The sequence below is a fragment of the Vicugna pacos genome, chromosome 35 (assembly GCF_048564905.1).
Source record: "Vicugna pacos chromosome 35, VicPac4, whole genome shotgun sequence".
In the NCBI taxonomy this organism is placed as follows: Eukaryota; Metazoa; Chordata; class Mammalia; order Artiodactyla; family Camelidae; genus Vicugna; species Vicugna pacos.
In genome coordinates this window covers 30,299,569-30,316,349 of record NC_133021.1, presented here as the reverse complement: position 1 = coordinate 30,316,349, position 16,781 = coordinate 30,299,569, and the positions used below count along the sequence as shown (strand labels likewise).

Genomic DNA, 16,781 nt, shown 5'->3' with positions numbered 1-16,781 from the left:
TGGTTAATCAACAGACTGGGTATCCTAGAAGAACTAGAATTGATATTCCATACATTATTTTTAAGTGATAAAGCACTCCTTAAAAACCAATATCCTTTTTGACCGATCAGTCCATCAAAAATAATAAAACAAGCTGATACACTATGTGGACAGTTAAGAAGGAGGTCCTGTGTAGCAAATTCCCAATGACTGCCACTACTGCTGGGAAAGCCATTTCTAAAGTACAGAAAGTCAGAGAATATACTAGAAATATTTTGATATTTAGTTGCAGAGGTGCTTTTTCAGTTACACTGAATATAGCTATAACTAATGCTTATAAATTCAGAGCTAGATAAAAATAAAGCTAAGAAGCCGTACTTTGAGAAGGGAATCTTTGGATGTCCACCTAGGTTTCCCAACCGGTCACAAAGCTCTAGACACCATCCTCCTACCCGCTCCCAGGACTGTGCTAAATACTAGTCTGAACGGACTCACTTTCTCCTAACCCTCTTTGCTATTTAATACGCTGCTTTGGTCAGAGGATGAATGTAAATGTCATGCCAAAAGGTCTCGTCTGGTTGCAGGTTGCATAAAAGGAGTAAATACAAAGGCGATCATGCCGCAAAGTGATTTCTGCAAAGTCAGAGTATGGTGAAGCCATGCACAGGTGGACTATGGCTAGCTCTCTATGCTGCTTTATTACCTACTTTGCTGCTTCTGTTCTCTGGCAGTTGTGACTCACACAGGCCACGGAGCGCTGCATTTTCTGACAGAGACACGGCTCCAATATTCATCCGGTCTTTATCTACTAGGGCCGTCTGCCTCAGTCCTGTGGGTGCTGACTGGTTTGTGGTCACTGATTGTGATACCAGTGGACATTTATCAACTTTCAAATGCTCGCCACTTTAACCAGCCTCATTATTGAGGCTCAAACTAGTAGAATCCCAGTCTGAAGGATCTGAAAACAAAGTTTCCAGTTATTAGAATGTGAATAGCCATACAAACGTGACTAACTTGTACAAATTCTCTTTGCAGAGCAGCAGCCCCACGTCCTGCTCTCCCCCCAAACACACTGCTCCCTCCCAGCTGGCTGTACTTTACATGTCACTGCTGTTCACATAGGGAACCACTGTCTCTCTTTTTTCTACTTTTAATTTTCTAGTATTACTTATTTGGATTCACTCACACTCTCTATTAAACAGTCAATATTCTGTAAGAGCTTTATGAATAAACATGACTCTTCAACATATGAATTTTTTCATTAACAAAATGTATGTCTAACCAGCCATTTACTGGACGTTTAAATATGCATGACAGTATTGTGTCCTAGAGACATGGGCTTTAAGAAAACTTACTGAATGGTACTACTTAAATTACAATGAGACAGTCTTTCCTCAGTGTACCAGTATCTTCAGAATTCTTTCCTTAAGGCGGATAAACATCATAAATTTATTTAAGAAAGGATAGCCTTGAGTGACTAATTTTTTTCATATACAAATAGGGTAAGTCCAGGTACAAACTAGATCCAAAGAGCACAGGGTGCCACGAGACAGGAAATATGTAACAAAAATGTTTTCCTTTTTTTTCAAAAGAATTAAGTTGTCAGATTTGAACTTTTTAAGACAAGTTAAAGAAAAAAGGCAAGAAATGTAGAAGTGAACTTTAAAGCCCGTTTCATCACAAGGGCTCCTTTATCATTTCACATCCATGAACCCTGTTTAAAACCGCAGTTCTCAAGTGTCATCTGAGAAGCCCTGGAGCCCCAAGTTCCCTCCATCTAGGGAGTCCATGAAGTCAAAACTATTTTCACAATAATACTGAAAGCTATTTTCATTCTCATTCTCCGCTAAGTGTGCAGTGGAGGTTTCCAGATACATGACATGTGATAACATCATAGCTCTAATGGCTAATGGAATGTTTGCATGTGCTTGTATTTTAAATCTTTCAGTTTTATTTTCTAATATAATAAACATCAATAGGTACAACCCACTTAAAAGTTCTTCAGAATTCTCAATAATTTTTAGTAGTATAAAAAAAAAATCCTAAACCCCGAAACTTTCAGGATTGCTGTTTTAAAAGATCATGTCTACCAAATATTAAGGTAGGACTAATTACTTCCATCATTTTTAATAATCAAAGACACCACCCCCCCCCACACACACACAGAGCTAATCAAAGCATCCAGTTGGCTTAAGATCTTTGGGGGAGGGAAATAGCTCAGTGGCAATCCCCAGGAGCTCCATTAGTAAATAAATACATAAATAAATAAATATCATCAATGTGACGGCACTTAAAATGAAATAATTCAAGTGAAATATGACTGACATGCTAGCCAGTGAAGCTTTACTCTATGTGAAAGTCAGATTCAATTAAGCATTTTAAAACTCTGGAAAAATCTTAGAACCTAATAATCAATCTCTCAGAATCCCTAAGAAGTATAGGGATTCCAAACTGAGAACTTTAGTGTCTCCCAACGTTAAGAGAAACATCTGAGCTAACTGACATTTTAAAAAATCTTTTTCTTATGCTTATATATTTTTTTCAAACATGGATACCAATAATAACATCTGCCTTACTTACATCGTCTTTCAATTAAATTTGAAAAAATAAAAGGAATTAGGAATAAGAAGACGGTACTTCATTTCAGAGTTAAATTTGTATTGCAAAATTTACCTGATTTGAATCTTTGTAAATTCTTCATTTCGCCTGTTTTATTAGGAACAGAATCTTTCACTCCAACTGCAGGCTGAATGATTTTGAAACAAACCGATTAATAATGTACATTTGATACAATCTGTAGCAATAATTCAAGGGGGGAGGGTCTCGCTCAGTGGCAGAGTGCCTGCTTAGCAGTGCATGAGGTCCTAGGCTAAATTCCCAGTACCCTCATTCAAAAAAAATTCCAGATAAAAGTATAAAAGTTTTTACTTTCAAGTGAGGAAATTTTTCAGTAGAATCTAAAAGCCAAAAGGGACACATAATCAATTATATGTACATATGAAAGCCAACTATCCATTCACGCAGCATTAGTACTGAGCGCAATCCTCACGCTTGCTTTGGAAATGAACACGTTAGGTTTCGGTGTTTTGTTTTTCAGGAGCAGTTAGGACAGCAACAAGACCGAAACACGAATCCATTATAGATACTGAATAAAGAGCAGGAATATAGGTTTAACAAAACATGCAGTTAAGATTTCAAAAGTACGATTATGTTTCAAATGACTTTATAAAATAGAAACATGCACATATACAAATGTGAACATGCTGCCTGAGGAGGAGAAAAGCCATCTTTAATCAGAGGAACAAATCATGGCTCCAAGAAGACAAATGTGAAAGCTGATGGTAAAATGCAACAGCACATCTTTAATGCGACTGACACCATTAGACTACAAGTATTTATCATGCTCTTCAATTTGTCCTGTAATTTAGGAAGTCCACAGTTGTGATGGTGGTTCATTTGAATGTGTAATTCAACTTCTTGTCAGGGAAAAGTGTTATGAATTGATCAGCTTGGGTACACACTTGTAGAATAATAGTTCACAAAAATATTCATTTTTTTCCATACCCACGTGGGCTATTGGTATGCCTACATTTCTTGGATCCTCTAGCCATCAAAGTTTTTGATCCACTCATAAAGAAGGTATATAAGACACATCTAAGAAAGAATGTATACTGAGTGTTCAATATTGAAATCTAATGATCAAAAAAAATTAATTGCTACAGAATTATTAGATATTAAAAGTCTTCTGTATTTCAAAATCTGTGTTGAAAATAACATTGAAAATAACACTTTTGGCATTTATGGAATGAACCCTATTAATTTCATTTCCAAAATTAGTTTGGTTTGGTAAATCAGACTAATGTTTAAAAGGATTTTTGTGAAACAACTATCTTATCAAAATATTAGCTATCCTTAAAAAAAAAAAACACAGCCAATGCTTCATATTCAAATTAATCTCACTTGAATAACAACTACTGATGCAACATGTATCTTTGAAACCTGATAGGAGGAGTGGCTGTGGTGTACCCAATTCTAGGCCCCCTCCTGATTCCGGTATTCTCTGGAGTGGCAATGACCTAACCTTGCTTCAGTGCAAATACACTGATGCCATCGATAAGGAGTTCTCTCAAGTTACCTCCTCAATTCCAAAATCACCTACCTGCGGCTTTTTTTTCCTCCTTCCTTCCTTTCACTTTCCTCTCCAAAGGTACCTCTAGATCTGTGGCCTTAATTCTTCCCCTTTTCTATTCTTTTGACGGATGATCCCCACCACTTCTTTTTCCTCTCTGCTTAGCAGCAGTAGCTTACACCTCTAATTTCTACTTCAACTCTTTGCCTCCCTCTGGCTATGAACGTGCTCAGAAAGAAAAACACAATCATGCTTTTCCTTGATGCTGTTGTGTCTTTAAGTCCCCAGTGGCTCTTCTTCCAGATTCCCCTAAACACAAGTCTACCTCTGAGGTGGTCTGAAGACCAGCAACAAGAGTGTCACCTGAGAGCTTGTTAGAAACGCAGACCCACTGCTCAGAATGTGCACTTTTCACTGAGTCCCCAGGTGACGGAGGAAAATGTGAGAAACTCTGGTCTATACCGAGTCTGCTTCTACAGCACTCGGACTTAACTGATCCTTCTGAAATCCAGCCTCACACGTCTCACTGTAACACTTCCCCAAAAGCTACATCAGAAGTTGCAGACTTTCCAACGGACTTTTTACCAGGCTCCAGCTCCCCTGACCTCCCTGGAATGCACCCTGCTCTCTTCCTCTTTCCCACTCTCTTCTGTTGGCCTATGAGACACCATCCTATAAGGCAGCAACACGCTGCATGACACGAAGGTCCAGACATTGACAGCTGACCACACATGCCTGTGCTCACCCACGGCAGGCACACCCAGCTCTGCGTGATCAGGTACCGCAGTCCTCACTGCCTTCCTAATGATCAGGGGGCGGGGGAGTGGAACATTCTGCTGTGCTTCCCAGACAAGCTTTAGTGCTGGAAGCAGCTCACTTCATACTCATCTCATTTCAAACACTCTTCTCTTCTTTCTTCTAAAGAGCTATTCTACATTACCACCTCCTGCCAGGGACCCCCCCCCCTTTTCCTTCATTTACTCCCCTCCTCCCTGCCTCTCTCATTCTTCACTCCCTCCTTCCCTCCTCCTGGCTTCCTGACTGTCCTCAGGTCACAAAGCATCTTGAAAGCAAGCTAACAACTGAGCTCCTTAAACAGCATTCTAGTTTAATCTGTTGCTGACAACTGGTAAGATATACAATTTACCTCTTTTTCTCCTCTTTTTCCTCACTATATGTTCAACAGGTGATTTTCTTTGGCTGAGAGAATAGATCCAAATCCATGTTTTAAATCAACATTCTGTCAAATGACTTTTTTATACAATCCAGTGCTTACTTTCTATTTGTCCATTTAATGTATTTTTTTCTCCTTGACGTGCAGCTCCAGATAACTGATCAACATAGTTTGGTAGTTGAATCTCGGAGATACTGTTAAAATTAATATTAATAATGAGTTGCATAAAGATTTCCTAATCGCTTTCTAAGAAAATACCTGCGTTTCCTACCTTATTTTTTTTTTAAATTTCCTACTTTAAAAGCAATTAGATTTAAAAACAATATAAGCATATCCTGGAAACCCAAACATTTAAATAGAAAATTTCATATACACTCTCTAGATCAAGTCTATCTTTTATCTTCAGTTGGCTTTTGACTCTGTAAACTGAGCATGGAAATCCAGAGCAAATATTTTCACAGACAAAATACTGACTTACATGCAGATTTCAACAAAGAATTAACTTCAAAATACCTAATTCCATTTTGCATTCCTCAACAAAATAAGAGGACTTTTTTTAAAAATACGTATTTTTATATGTATAACTGAATTGCTTTGCTGTATACTTGAAACTAGCATTATAAACTGACTACACTTCAATAAAAAATAAAATTAAAAATATGCATAAATATATGCTTTGATAAGTATACGTGCTATAAATTTAAAATGTTTCTTAGGACAGATATTGTTTTTAATATTAAAATAACATACTTGGCATGAAAAGAAGCCTTGGAGTCTGTCATGTTGAGTATTAACAGAACACTGTGGAAACTGCTACATTTCAGTAAACAAAGGCTTAGCAGAACCTAACTATTATTTGATAAAACTTTTATTGATAGGAAAAATAGCTGAATAAAATAGCAAAGTAGAAAGAAAAACATTTATGTTTAAATTAACAGCAGAAAATTTTTAAATGTAGCTATGCAGCTCTTCAAAAAAGTACCATAAGCTTTACTTTAACAAGGGAAGAATAAGAACACTGCTTAGTGACCACCCGCACATGCCAGGCCCTTATCATGCACATTCTCTTCTCTACACACAGCAATTATAAAAGTAATTCTAAGGACGGTTACCCACTTGCTGCTTCCTGGCCACTCCGAGATGCTGGAGCACCGTGATGAGCAGACGGGATCCGCTGTTCTCTCTGTCCGGAACATCCCTCCCCGGGACCTTCGTGTGACTGGCTCCTTCCTGTCCATCACCTGGCAGCTTTGGTCACACTCAGCTCTTTTCTGACTACCTGAATTCCACCCTTACTCCACCCTCGTCCTAACTACAAACTCCCCCACTGTTGTCTAACCTAACGCTCTCCACGTTCCTTAGATGAAGGACCTACTGTCCCTGAAAAAGGGTTCGTTTACTTGTCCTTCTGTTCCTGCCACTAAAGCCTAACCCCTCAACTGCTACATTCAGTGTCTAACTGCCTGGTGCTAGTTGGTGTTCAGGAACAGGAATTTATTTAAGGTCAAAACATCTAAAATCCCCAGAAGGCATCAAGTACCAAAGCACTACATACCTATCAGAGATCTCCGATAACAGCCTACTGACACTCAACATACCCCAAATGAGAAATCCCCGTGTCCGCTCTAACTTCCCCATTTTATTGGCCTTCAGATTTTAAAAAAGTGTCCTCAACATTTCAGTAGGTCACTAGTGGGCACTGTGATCATTCTGTCTTACATTTCTATAGCACTCTTTACAGTTGACAGTGTGTTTTCACACTTGTTACCACATTTTTGTTCACGACACATAACCGGAGAGGCAGGTATCAGTACCACGTTTTTGAACGAGGTCACTGACAATCAAACAAGTCAGACAAGTTTTTCCTAGATCCCACAGTGGGTCAGAACCAGGATGCTACCACGTCTGCTGACTTCAAGTACAGTGCTGTGCCACTAGGCAGGAGCTGCCGAGATCCAAGGGCTCAGGCTCTTCTGACCTCTTTCCACGGCTATCACCTTGGAATAGGTCATCACTACCCTGCACTTAGCTGCCTTCAAGTTCGGTTGCCATAAAGGTACTTAGTGCACGCTATTTTCCCTGCCCAAAATGGGCTGTCCTCAGTAAAACATCACTCAACCAAACTGCTAGTATTTTAACCCCACATATTTATTATTATTCCCCAATGCGTCTGCTTCTCCTGAAATATTCCTTGCAGATCTACTTGACAATCCAAATATAATACTTCCAAGTCACAGGCACTGTCTTTTCAAGGTCAAAGTGGTTAAACAAACAAAAACATTTTTTTTTTAATACAACCTGTTTCTCTTTGAATCTAAGAGTTTTTCACATCCATTTGTAACAAAGAAACAAACATCTGGTCACAGGCTGACCAAGAATAATTCTTTAGTTTTTAGAAAATGTAACTTCAGAGCCCAAACCAATTCCCTGTGATTTCTAAGCCTTGGTTTTTGCGCTACATACACCAGTTTCATTAGGTGAGTCTGGAAAACTAACAGAAGTGCACTCTGCAGTGGTTTGACATGTAGCGTGGAATGACTTTACTAAGTGTAGGTTAAAAACATGAGGAAAAAATTTTGCTGCACAAACGCAAAAGTAAGAAAGTAAAGTCAAAATATCCCTCCATTTTTGTTTTAACATCACACAATGCTTATATCTGAAAATAATAGAAGACAGTACCTCAGAATCCCAGGATAGTTCTACACCTTCCTTTTCTCCTAATCCTAATGCTGAGGCTGCACCTACAAAATGCAGTCACAGATACATTAATGAGAACATGTACCACTGGGGAGTTTAAATACATATATAAGTCTATCTCCATTCATGACTATGTCAACAAAATAAAGTGGCAGAAAAGAATTTCAGAGGGTTGAAGCATTTTCTGGAAGAAAACTTGGTCATAGTTGGGACATTTATGAAGAAAGGTGGCAAAAGAAAAACACTTAAAAAGAAATGGTTATCATACTTGGATCTACACACTTCAGATTTTTTACACTAGCTTTTTTTTTTTTTTTTTTTACTGGAGGTACTGGGAATTGAACCCAGGACCTCGTGCATGCTAGGCATGCGCTCTCCCACTGAGCTATACCCTCCCCCCCCAACCACACTAGCTTTTAAGCTGAGAAGAAAATCCACAGATGTTCACTAACTTACCACCTCTGTCACTTTCGTGTGCTCCCTCAGTAGAAATCAATGTGTTGTGATCTGCTTGCTCCTTTAGGACGTTTTTAATAGTCCAAGTGCCGTCCTCTTTTCCCCGTTTTTGGCTTTGTTGTTCCTTCCTATAAAAAAAAACAAAATGTAACAAAAACCCGGCTTCAGAAAACATCGTATTCCTACACTTGGTCATTCAATCAATCAGTCAGGAAGACAACATATATTGACTGTATCCATCAGATCATAGGCATTATCCTGGGAGAAGCTGGCAATATATATAAAAGACAGATTCTGCTCTGTATTCTAGGGGAGGTGGAGACACATGAAAACGAATCAGCACAGACAAGTATCATTCAACAGCTCTACACCTGAAGTGAACAGATACAGTAAAGGCACAAAGGAGAGAAGAGACCTGTTGCATGTCAATAGCTCAGGGAATGCTGGGAAGACCAGACTGTGTCTTAAAAGACAGACCCAGTGCAAAGAGCGGATGTGAAGAGGATTCTAAAAAGGGCAGACTGAGCCAAAGGTCGAGGTGTGAAACAGCATGATAAGTCACATGGAAAACTAGAACGCAGTTACTGGGGATGGAATGGAGAGACAAAATTTGCTAGATTAAATGTAAGACATCACTTCATTAATTTAAATGTGAGGATTTCTAAAAAAAGAAATAACTTCAAGTTAAAACTAACTTCCATAGGGAACTATATTCAATATCTCATAATAAACTATAATGGAAAAGAAAAAAAATAATTTAGATATATACATATATAACCAAATCACTGTACTGCACACCCGTAACACGTACAATACTGCACATCAACTACATTTCAATTAAAAAAACAAAATTCTATAACCACACAGAAAAAGGGTGAGGATCAAATTTTTCTTTCCGTTGTTCATAAAATCAGCTATATGTCCTTCAGAAGAGTCTGAGCACTTTTTTCCATGACCTGACTTCTCCTTCTCTTAATTTGAATTTGAGATAATTTCTATCGTAATTTGTACTATAGAGCTCCTGCTCTCACTTAACCCCACTATTTCTGCTGTGTTTGTATAATAATCTCTCTCATTTTGACACTCACTTATCTTTATATTCATCTTGTCCTTATTAAGCGAATCCTTCCCCTTTGTATTCCTGCCCATCTTCATATTCATCTGGCTGTTCTTTCCAGTTGCTTTCTTCTTCTTTCCTTTCTTAATGGCACACTTGAGAACTGTTTATTGCCACCAACCTTTACAAACCTCAGTCCTGCACATGTGCCTCTCTTGTTATCACGCTGTTTTCTATTGTGCTCTTGAGGACTTCCATTTCTTGTGTAGGATCTTTTCCATCCCCACGAGAATCAGGGGGACGGTAAGTGAAAAAGCACAGGAAGGAAAAGTTAAAAACAAAACGTCTTACCTCTGTAACACCAAGGACTGCTGAAGATGTGAGAGGTTCCGGTGCTGGGAAGGCAGGATGAGAAAAGCCTGGAACTTCGGTTGATGGCTGGGGAAAGGTTGTAACCACATCTTCATTTTTATTATCAGAATTATTGTCCTCAAAGGAGGTGCTAGTTCCTGGTTTCAAAACCCCATCTTTTGTCTCTGCTGTAATGAAAACAAGGTATGGCAGATGAAATTATCTATAATTTCTAGTCAGTGAAAACACAAGAAGGACAGTCTTCAAATAACTCACTGTTTATCATGGGTTCTTGCCAGGCCTGAATTAGCTTTGCGAAGCTTGGATGCTGGACTTTCTAGAGAAGAAAATAACAGCTTTAAGAACAACAAATATGAAATTGAATAAAATAACTGTAACATTCCCCATTCCTAGATGATCTAACACAAAGAGCACTGGCTTTGGAGTCATTCAGATATGGATTCAAGTCCTGGGTCTGACATTTACCAACCTACATCTTCTCATGGGGTGAGGATTATGAGAGATGACCTCAGGGGTCCCAAAATGTTACTTTCTTTACCCCTCATTGATTTATTATACAAACACTATGGTATCCATTAGATGACTTTCTTGACCAAAATGATCTAGAACAAAAGCTTATCCCTGATAGTTTAGAGTCCTATTGAAAAATCTAACATTAAGAAATTTAAAGTAAGTGTTCTATTTTGAAACGTGCTTGCATGATTTATATATGTATGAATGATCTCTCATGGGGGAAATATGAGAGTTTACTTTTTAGCAGTATCTTATTTGGATGAGTTAGAACAGCAAACAGTATAAAGAATAAAGTAAATAAAAAGTAGCCCCTTCCTCCTCTCCCCTCTGTGCTCCTTCTCTTTAAAAGGTTCCTCCTTGACCTCTTCGAAAGTTTCTCTGTGAAGTCATTCTCTAAAACGCATTTCAGACATTTGCTGGTTCCAAAAACCTTTGCTTCTATCACAGTGTCTCTCAGGCATTCTGTAGTTACCTTACTGCTCAACGACTACTCCTGACACTCTAAACACTGCTCCAGAGAGAACCATGTAGCTAATGAATCAGGCATTTCTAAGGAGCCACGCTGAGGAGAAAGATACCATACTGTCCGCAACATGTGTAACCTATCCAATTACAACTAGGACTAATCTCATAAAGCTTGCAGACATTCCAATGGGAATATGATTATTTGCATGTAAAGAAAAAGGTTTTCTTAAACCAACTTATAAATTCTAATTTGAAAAATTCCATCCCACTCTTAAGGGGTCATTATAAAATATGAAATAGACTATAAACTAATACAGTCTTTAAAATCTTGAAATATTTATCAAAATATGTTATACAACAGGAATTGTAAATTCAAATGCTTACAGAGGCAACGTAGGTGACCTGAGTAAGTGAAGGTCCCAGGTGAGGACAGCAAACCGGAGAACACATGCCCCACCGAGAAGGGGCCACCTGTGCAGGGCAGACGGCATAGGAGCCTGGGCTCAAGGGGGACCAGATTTGATTCTTTAGGAGAAGTTCTGAAATGCAGATTTCTGCACAAGTCTCCTAAATTTTAAATGTTGACTCAATGTATGGAGGCAAACAACATATCCAGGGGCCATGTTTAGTTTATAGCCCACTTGTGTTCTTATGTTTGCTGTGTTTCCAAACAGTTGGGTATAAATCAAGTATTTGTATGTAAAACCTTGCCTTTCTTTGGTATCACATATCTCACAAACAAAAACACTGGGCCCCAACATGTAATAAAAATTGCGATTAAGACTCATCATACCCACTTCAAGGATTTTTCCAATGCCTACTAAAACTACAATCTATCTGTATTGAATTCTCCCTGATTGTTAATCAAATGGATAATTAGGCTTAAGGATTAAGAGGTATAAACAATCAAGCACAAAATAAGCTACAAGGATGTATTGACATCATGGGGAATAGAGCCAATAGTTTATTATAACTATAAGTGGAGCATAACCTTTAAAAATTTGTGAATCACTAAACTGCATACCTGTAACATATAATATTGTACATCGACTATACCTCAGTTAAAAAAATATGATACTGTAAAATAAATACATTTAAAAAAGGCTCATAATACCCCCTTCAAGAATTTTTCCAATGCCTACTAAAACTACAATCTACCTGTATCTAATTCTCCCTGATTGTTAATCAAATGGATAATTAGTTCACAAGACAGCTGAAACTAAATTATTAAAACAATTCCCATTTGTTACTAACATCATGGGTTTTGATGTTTAAAACTGCCATCTTGTATGGTGTACTTATATATAATGGAATATGACTCAGCCATAAAAAAGAATGGAATAATGCCATTTGCAGCAACATGAATGGACCTAGAGATTCTCATACTGAATGAGGTAAGTCAGAGAGTGAAAGACAAATCCAGTACGGTATCACTTAATACGTGGAATCTAAAATATCACACAAATGAACTTATTTACAAAACAGAAATGGACTCACAGACATAGAAAACAAACTGACAGGGGAAGAGGATTTGGGGAGGAATAAATTAGAGGTTTTGGACTAGCAGATACAAACTACTATATATAAAATAGATAAACAACAAGGTCCTACTATATATACTACAGGGAACTATACTCAATATCATGTAGTAAACCATAATGGAAAAGAATATGAATATATATATATAAATGAGTAAGAATATATATAAAAATTGAATCACTTTGCTGTACATGAGAAACTAACACAACACTGTAAATCAACTAGACTTTTAAAAAAGACTGTCATCTTGATTATGCTAGGGCTCAGTGAATCTAACAGATACACTGCAAGAGTCTGTCACACGCTTTAACCAAAAGAAGGCTCATGATTTCCTATTACTGCAATCAGAAAAACCCTGTTGACCTAATGACCTGGATGGGAACAAAAGGTGCAAAATCTTTAAAGGTTCTGGCTCTACTTATTAAATCACTCACCCCAAGCAAATTTCTAAGACTGTCTAAGTGCTACTGAATGATCAGCGGTTAGAAGGAAAAAGGAGCTATTCTTCAAGCCAATAGATATTGCCAGTAATATTGCCAGTAAACTCCTCAATCACAGAGGAAGAGACAGATAAAAGTCAGGCTAACATGGCTGGAAAGGAGAGCACTGAAAGAAGCGGCATCTATCAAACTCCCGCTCTTCTAGAGATGTCTTATTTTTGAGATCTGTGAATTTACCTGTATTACACGTATCCATTCAACGAGCATGGAAGACCCCAAGGTGAAGGTGTACATGGAGAGCCATGTGGCCACCAGCACAAGTGAATGCCCCTGCTGGCTGTCAAACATGACCTGACCTCACTTGCCCAGATTCTAGAACCTGGGGTCCTGGGGCGCTCAGGGCCTGTGGCTTGCTGCCTCCCTTGCCCAGGTGCAGTCACCCAGCTCCCCCTGCTGCTACTGGGTTCCTTCCTCCTCCCACCCATCCCCAGTAGCACCCCTGCCCCTGCAGGCAGCCAGCCCTTGCCATCACTTCACTCCCCACAAGCCTTCATCTTCTGTAGGCCCTGAGCCTACCACCCACTCCCAGGCACCTCCTAACGGGAAGCTGTTCCTTCTGGGGTAGAAGTGTGGCTGGGAGACAGAGCTCTGCCCTTTCTGTGGGCACTACCTCTGGCCCCCGGCCTTGGCTTTGGAGTTGCTTCCATGGTAACAGGGCCTGATGTATTGTATTCAGTATACATATTACTATAAATAAAACACCTGTAGCTAGAAAAGACCCTGTATTTCAAATATCTTGTACATAAAGTTAGTTGAGCTATATATCTCATTTATCGCCTCGATATTTGCATTACAGCGGAGCAGCTGTGTTGCAATTGACGTATTCTCAGCCAAGACGGTGTAATGGAGAGCAGTGTTTTGACTGTCGTCCTCAAGATTTGGGTCAGCACCATGTTCCAGCAAGATAATGACACATCCATCATTCTGGCATTGTACAGCCTGTTGGTATCACGCCAAGAAACAGACTGTAAGTGCTAGGCATTCCAAGTTAACATTCCCCAAGTTCCATCAGTTCGTTATATTTAAAACAGATAAATTCATTTTTATTCTAAGTAATTAAACCAGATCCATCTCACATGGACATGTTTGGCTGCTACACACCTTGATGAGAGCTGTCTTGCTTTCCTTGTCACAAGCATCCAGATTACAATTCCACTGGATAAGGAGAGCCACCACTGATGACTGGCTGCTGATGCAGGCTAAGTGTAGGGCAGTCCTGCGAACATGAGGGGACTTTTTAGGAAATTAGAGCATACTAGTTCAAAGATACAATTACTCACGTAACTGTAAACATTCAACAAACAGCATGCTATTTCTACCCCTTTAAAACTAACATTTAGTCTTCTTATCTTAGTTCTTTCTATGGAGAAACAACCATATTTATTATTACTCTTATTACTTACCACATTAATGGAAGAACAACCTGCTTGAATAGAAAGGGCATGACATTGAAATTCAGCTCAACTTGGGTCTGACTTCTACTTTAACTCTCACTTATTAGCTGTCACTTAGCCTGTCTGTGCCTCAATTTCCTCATCAACAAAATGGGCATGAAGTAGTAGTTATCTCATAGGGTGCCACTGTGATGCTTAAATGCAAAGTGTCTGGCAGTTCCTTGCACAAAATAACAGCTCAATAATTGTTAAATAATATTATAATTGTTATTGTTACTACTATTTTACAAAGACAATATTTCAATTAAGTAAAATGATAGTATACCTACTTTGCTGCTGCAAGGATGAGAGAGAACACTGTACTTCAATGACTCTAACATGCTCATTTGCTCACACTTCAACATCTCTGACATGCGAAGGCAATTTAAAATTCGTCTTACAACCATAGTTGGCAGCATTTTTTTGTTTTACTGCTTCTCATTTTTCCTGTTTGTCTAATTATCATACTGTCTTTTTGTCTCATGTTGCTTTTTGATTGTTGTTGACGTATAACATTACTACATAAATTACAGGTGTATAATATAGTGATTCTCCATTTTTAAAAGTTATACTCCATTTGTAGTTATTATAAAATATTGGCTATATTTCCCATGTTGTACAATAGACCCCTGTAGCTTATTTTAAACCTAACAGTTTGTACCTTTTAGCCCCCTTACCCCTATATTGCCCTTCGACGCTTCCCTCTCTCCATGGTGAACCATCAGTTTGTCCTCTTTATCTGTGAGTTGGCAACATTTAAAACGTCTTATTGGCACATAAAATAGCACGGCGTCATACAACCCATGGTGCCTTCCAGTAAGTGAAGTAAGGACCCACACAACAGGTCTACTGCAGTTCCAGTCACATGCGTGGCTTTTAAATAAACTTTAGTTCTTAAAAGCATTATAGGCAATATTGTAAATCAAGTATACTTCAGTTTAAAAAATGATAAAACAAAAGCATTATGAGGAAAGAGAACTAAAATAACAAAACAAAACAAGAATTCTGGAAAAAGCCACTCTTACTCTGATTTTCAAGAAACTTTAAACCCAAGGGAATTCAGGATTCGAATGAAGTGGGATGGCTCATTTTATTTGGTATTTAGATTTATACATTGTTATGAAATCAAACATTTCCAATGATCAATATTAATATTTAACATTATAAATGTTCAAAGGGCAGGTAAAGGTTATCTTTTACAATTTTCTACCTTCAGACAAGCTTTCATTTGATAGAAGGGAGGAGCAGCTTTAATTGGAAATGAAGTGTTAATACCTCAGTTTTTAAGGTCTCATCTTGCTTATAGGGGGTAACATGAAGTTTTTAAGGATGAAAGGGCTCTGAGAGACAGACAAAGGGTCCTGAGTAGTCTGTCTACTACATAATAGGTATTCAAGTTATATTTGATGAATAAATGGATTGAAAGAATGAAAAAATATAGTTGGAGAGTTCAGTCTTTTTAAACTTTTAGAAAGGAAAGCAATACTTTTGCAATAGTAACAGTCACTTGCATTTGCTATTTTTGCCTTTATTTTCATAAGGACACAACTAAAACTTTACAAACTTTTACAATATTAATAATCATTTATTTTACTATTTTTTATTTCCATATGAATATATAATATATAATATGATGGTATAAAAAATGTGCACATTAAAAACAAGATGCTGTTTTATTACATTTAATTTTGTTGCTGTCATTATTGATATGCAGTTCAATCACGTAAAAACTATCAGTAAAGTGCTCTGTAAGGGGAATCATGAGCGGGCCCAAAACCAGCTAAAGCTTTTGCCGCCCAGCACGTCTGCGGGGCCCTGGGCCCCGTGTCAGTTTCCAGGAGCCTCGGAGGGAAAACTGACAGGGGGGTCTGGCCGGGGGCTGCTCCCAGGCCCGCCCCGCCCCGCCGCTGTTACCTGTTCTTCCCGTCTCTGCTGTTCATGAGACTTTTCTTGCATGACAGCAACTCCTCCACTGTGTAACTACCGCCTATACATGCAGCTCTGTGGAGCTGCTTTAGCTCGCTATCGTGGACTGACACCCAGGCACGGGGTTCTGACGATTCCAGCAGTCTCCCTGCCGGCTGCTGGAGATCCTCCGGCTCCTGAAGTTAAAAACTTTTTTCATAATCTGGCCTATTGCCTTCCAACATCGCTCACTTCCCTCCTGGCCTCTTGCCACCTTCCGATCTCAGCACTGGTGCTACAGAGCCACAGAGGTCTTGCTGCCACACCTTGGCTGCAAAGCTCTATGACTTCAAATGTTCTGTCCATAACAGTCATAGCCTAGCAACAGCACTGACCCTCAACTGTCCCTCAATTGTCCCTCCAGAGCCAGTGTCCCTGTGAGCGGGCACAGAGGCCCGGAGGCCCAGTGTGCCTGGTGCGCACGTGGGAGCCTGAGGTGTTTCAAATCTCTGCGGTTGCTTGTGGGCCACTTTGGATTCCCTTCAAATGTTGGTGCTAGGGG

The 16,781-nt window shown here is 38.9% G+C and overlaps 1 protein-coding gene across 1 annotated transcript in view; it reads right to left on the bottom strand.

Moving 5' to 3' along the window:
* LOC116277021 (ankyrin repeat domain-containing protein 26-like) overlaps positions 1-16,781 on the bottom strand; it is a 37,261-nt gene that overhangs the window by 3,040 nt on the left and 17,440 nt on the right. Inside the window, exons 5-13 of the mRNA XM_072955179.1 lie at positions 16,229-16,416; positions 13,983-14,097; positions 10,120-10,180; positions 9,844-10,031; positions 8,436-8,563; positions 7,962-8,023; positions 5,385-5,476; positions 2,653-2,725; positions 687-937 (exon numbers count right to left, since the gene is read on the bottom strand). Coding sequence (XP_072811280.1) covers positions 8,510-8,563; positions 9,844-10,031; positions 10,120-10,180; positions 13,983-14,097; positions 16,229-16,416 — 606 coding nt within the window. The 3' untranslated portion in view covers positions 687-937; positions 2,653-2,725; positions 5,385-5,476; positions 7,962-8,023; positions 8,436-8,509. The remainder of the gene's footprint in view (positions 1-686; positions 938-2,652; positions 2,726-5,384; positions 5,477-7,961; positions 8,024-8,435; positions 8,564-9,843; positions 10,032-10,119; positions 10,181-13,982; positions 14,098-16,228; positions 16,417-16,781) is intronic.